Source organism: Lagopus leucura, unplaced genomic scaffold, assembly GCF_019238085.1.
Source record: "Lagopus leucura isolate 7727_CA_CO unplaced genomic scaffold, USGS_WTPT01 33567-0_obj-0_obj, whole genome shotgun sequence".
NCBI lineage: Eukaryota > Metazoa > Chordata > Aves > Galliformes > Phasianidae > Lagopus > Lagopus leucura.
Window position 1 is genome coordinate 1 of NW_024962703.1, and position 3114 is coordinate 3114.

General features: G+C 71.8%; 1 protein-coding gene across 1 annotated transcript; it reads left to right on the forward strand.

The window, feature by feature from the left end:
* Positions 1–1715: 1715 nt before the first annotated feature.
* On the forward strand, positions 1716–3109 carry LOC122190738 (copper chaperone for superoxide dismutase-like; the record flags this gene model as incomplete). The annotated part of the gene is made up of 3 exons (XM_042890829.1): positions 1716–1999; positions 2615–2687; positions 2954–3109. Coding segments are annotated over exons 1-3 (322 nt in total), but the record flags the coding sequence as incomplete, so codon positions are not given.
* Between the last annotated feature and the right edge of the window lie 5 nt (positions 3110–3114).

A 3114-nucleotide genomic window follows, 5' to 3' on the forward strand; every position in this document is an offset into this window, starting at 1 on the left:
CCCCCCTTATTTTGCGGCCGCCGCTTCGTCGTTCGGAACCAATGAAGCTCTTCGTCCGCGGCCCCAAATCCGGCGCTTCCATTCGTAGGACCGCAACGCGGAGGCGACGGGGCCGCGGGCTGACGGAGCTCCGCCTCACCGCCGCCCCGGCTCCGAGCGCACGATGCCGCCCATGGCGGCGGCTCTCCGGCCCTGCTGCAGCCGGTACAGCATCTCCGCCCGGTCCCTCCGCAGCTTCTCCTCGTAGCCGCGTCCCTTCAGAGTCACCGCGTCCCCGAATTCCTCCCGCAGCCTCCTCAGCTTCCCCCGCAGCTCCTCCTCGCAGCGCAGCACCTCCGCGTTCAGCCGCCGCCGCGCTCGCGTCTCCCCGTGGAGGGCGGCCGAGGACGGGAGCCCGGGGCGGCGCTGGAAGAAGCGGTCGGGGTCGGAAGTTCGGAGCTCCAGCCCTTCCAGCAGAGCCAACAGCCGCTCCCGTCGGCGGATCAGAGCGGCCGCTTCTTCCCACAGCTCCAAGGCGGCCTTCAGTCGCGGCCGGGCGGCCGCAGGGCCGTATTTGGTGGCCATGGCCAAGCGCTCGGCCGCGGGGAGCTGGAGGGCGGCCCAGAGGCGGTGCAGGCGGTGCTGCAGCTCCTCAGGGCTGGGCGTCGGAGCTGCAGGCGGCGGCTCTGCCGTCAGCCGGGCTGCAGGCGGGGGCTCCGCCGTCCCCCACGGGCGCTCGTCGGGCGGCTCCTCGTCGCCGTCGGCGCTGCTGAGGTTGAAGATGGCGTGGAGGAAGTCGGAGCCGGCGGCGGTGAGGAATCGCCGGTAGTCGTGCAGGAGCTGCCGCGGTCGTGGCGGCGCTCCGGGGGTTTTCGGAGCCGCCCCGGGCTGCTGCTGGGATCGCCCTGCGGTCAGATCGAGGTCGGTGGCTGCCGGCTCCAGCAGCGGCTCCGCGTGGAAACGCGAGGAGGGGGCGGGCAGCGCCGAGCCCAGCCGGGCCAGGAGATCCCGGAGAGCCTCGGGGGGGGCCGGGCGGCGATGGGGAAACTCCTCGGGCTGCACGGCAGCGTGGGCCGGCAGCGGCTGCAGCTCTGTGTCGCTGTGCAGGGGCTGAGTCCCAGCGTGGCCGTGCAGCGGCTGCAGCTTTGTGTCGCTGCGCGATGGCCGCCGCCGCCGCCTCCCACCACCCAGCAGCTCCATCCCCGCCTCAGAGCCCAGCGCCGCTTCCAGGCCCGCTTTCACCGCGCCCTCCATCGGCTCCGGATGCCACCAGAGCCGCACGCCGACGGCCGGCGGGGCTCCGCGCGGCTCCTGCGGCGGCTCGGTCGGCGTCCGGAGGCGGTGGAGCCTCGCGCGGTCCTCGGGGCGGCGGGTGACGGCGGTGAGCAGCGGGGCGGCGCTGAGCGGAACGGAGCCCCGCGTTACCCGGGGTTGTCGGGCCGCAGGCGGCGGCGGGGCGGGAGGGGCTCGTCCGGAAGGGCCGCGTTGGGTCGCCGGGGGCTTCGTGGCGGCGGCGCGGAGCTCCTCCGTCCTTCCCGGCGGTTCCGTGGCGCCGCCATCGCACGGCGCTCTGCGGTCAAAATCCGCCGTCATCGGAAAATCGGCCCCGGGCTCCAAGAAAACGAACGGCCCGGTGCGACGCCGCGGGCCTCACCTCAGCCGCGCGCCCCCAAACGCCGGAATCCTCCCGCGCGAAAACCCCCTGCCGCCCCCGGGACCCCCAGCGCTTCCCGCCGCCTCCGGACCGCGCTCCACGAGGCCTACAGCGTCTCTGTTTCCATGGCGACCGGAGCGCCGGAAGTGACGTGTAAACAAGGCGCCGCTATCGCCCACACTCCCCGAGGCTCCGTTTCCATGCCGATCGCTGCGCCGGAAGTGATACCGATCGCATCCGACGCTTTCAGTTTCTGCGCCGGAAGTGACGCCAATGCATTGCACCGGAAGTGACAGTAGAGCGTTGCGCAGCGCGCGGAGTTCAGAGTCCGCCGTCATGGCGGGGTCCGGGGGGTCGAGCTGCACGGTGAGCGGCGGGGGCGGCGCTTTGGGGGCGGGCGGAGCGGGTTTAGGGGTCGGGGGCTCCGCTCGCAGCCATTTTGGGGGCGCAGCGCCCGTAGGTGGCAATTTAGATGGCGCAGTTCCTCACAGGCGGCAGCATTGTGGGGTGCAGGGCCCCACGTCTGGGCGTTCGGGGGTGCGCGGCCCCTTTAAGGGCGGTGTCGGGTTGTGGCGGCCATGCGGGGCTGTTCGCGGGCCGCAGGGACCCATGGCTGAGCATTGGGGCGCGTGGAGCCGTTAATGCCGGTTTGCGGGGCGGAGGTGCCTTTAAATGGGGGCTTGGGGTTGTGGGGCGGCGCTAAGGGGCGTTTTGGGGAGTCGGCCGTACACTGGTGGGACTTTGTGGGGCGCAGGGGCCGAGAAACGGCATTTAGGGGGGGCAGAACCCCATTAAAGAGGAGGGGGAAGGGCGGCATCTGTGGAACTCTGAGGGGCGCAGGGATGACAAATGGGAATTTGGGGGTGCGGAGTCCCATAAGCGGGCGCTTGGGGGGGGGGAACCCAGGAAGGGGCGTTTGGGGGCGCAGACCCCTCCCCCATCCCATCCCATCCCATCTCCTCCCATCCCCCCCTTTTCCAGATGGAGTTTGCAGTGCAGATGAGCTGTGAGAGCTGCGCCGAAGCCGTGCGGGCAGCGCTGGAGGGCGCCCCAGGTGAGCCCCACTCCGTGCCCCCCATCTCCCCATTCCTTATCACCCCCCCATCTCCCCCCACCCCAATTTCCAGGCGTGCAGCTGCTGAAGCTGCACCCCAAGCCCCACTCGGTTCCCCCCTTCCCCCCACTCTTTGCCACCCCCCCATCTCCCCCCCCAGTTCCCTGGTGTGCAGCTGCTGGAGCTGCGCCCCAGAGCCCCACTCTGTGCCCCTCAGTTCCCCCCCACTTTGCCACCCCCCATCTCCCCCCGCCCCCAATTTCCAGGCGTGCGGCTGCTGGAGCTGCGCCCCGAGACGCAGACGGTGCTGCTGGAGGCCCAGGTGGGAGCGGAGCGCGTGAAGGAGCTGCTGGAATCCAGCGGGCGCCGCGCGGTGCTGCGGGGTCTGGGGGTCCCCGGGGGTCCCCGCGGAGGTGACGCGACGACG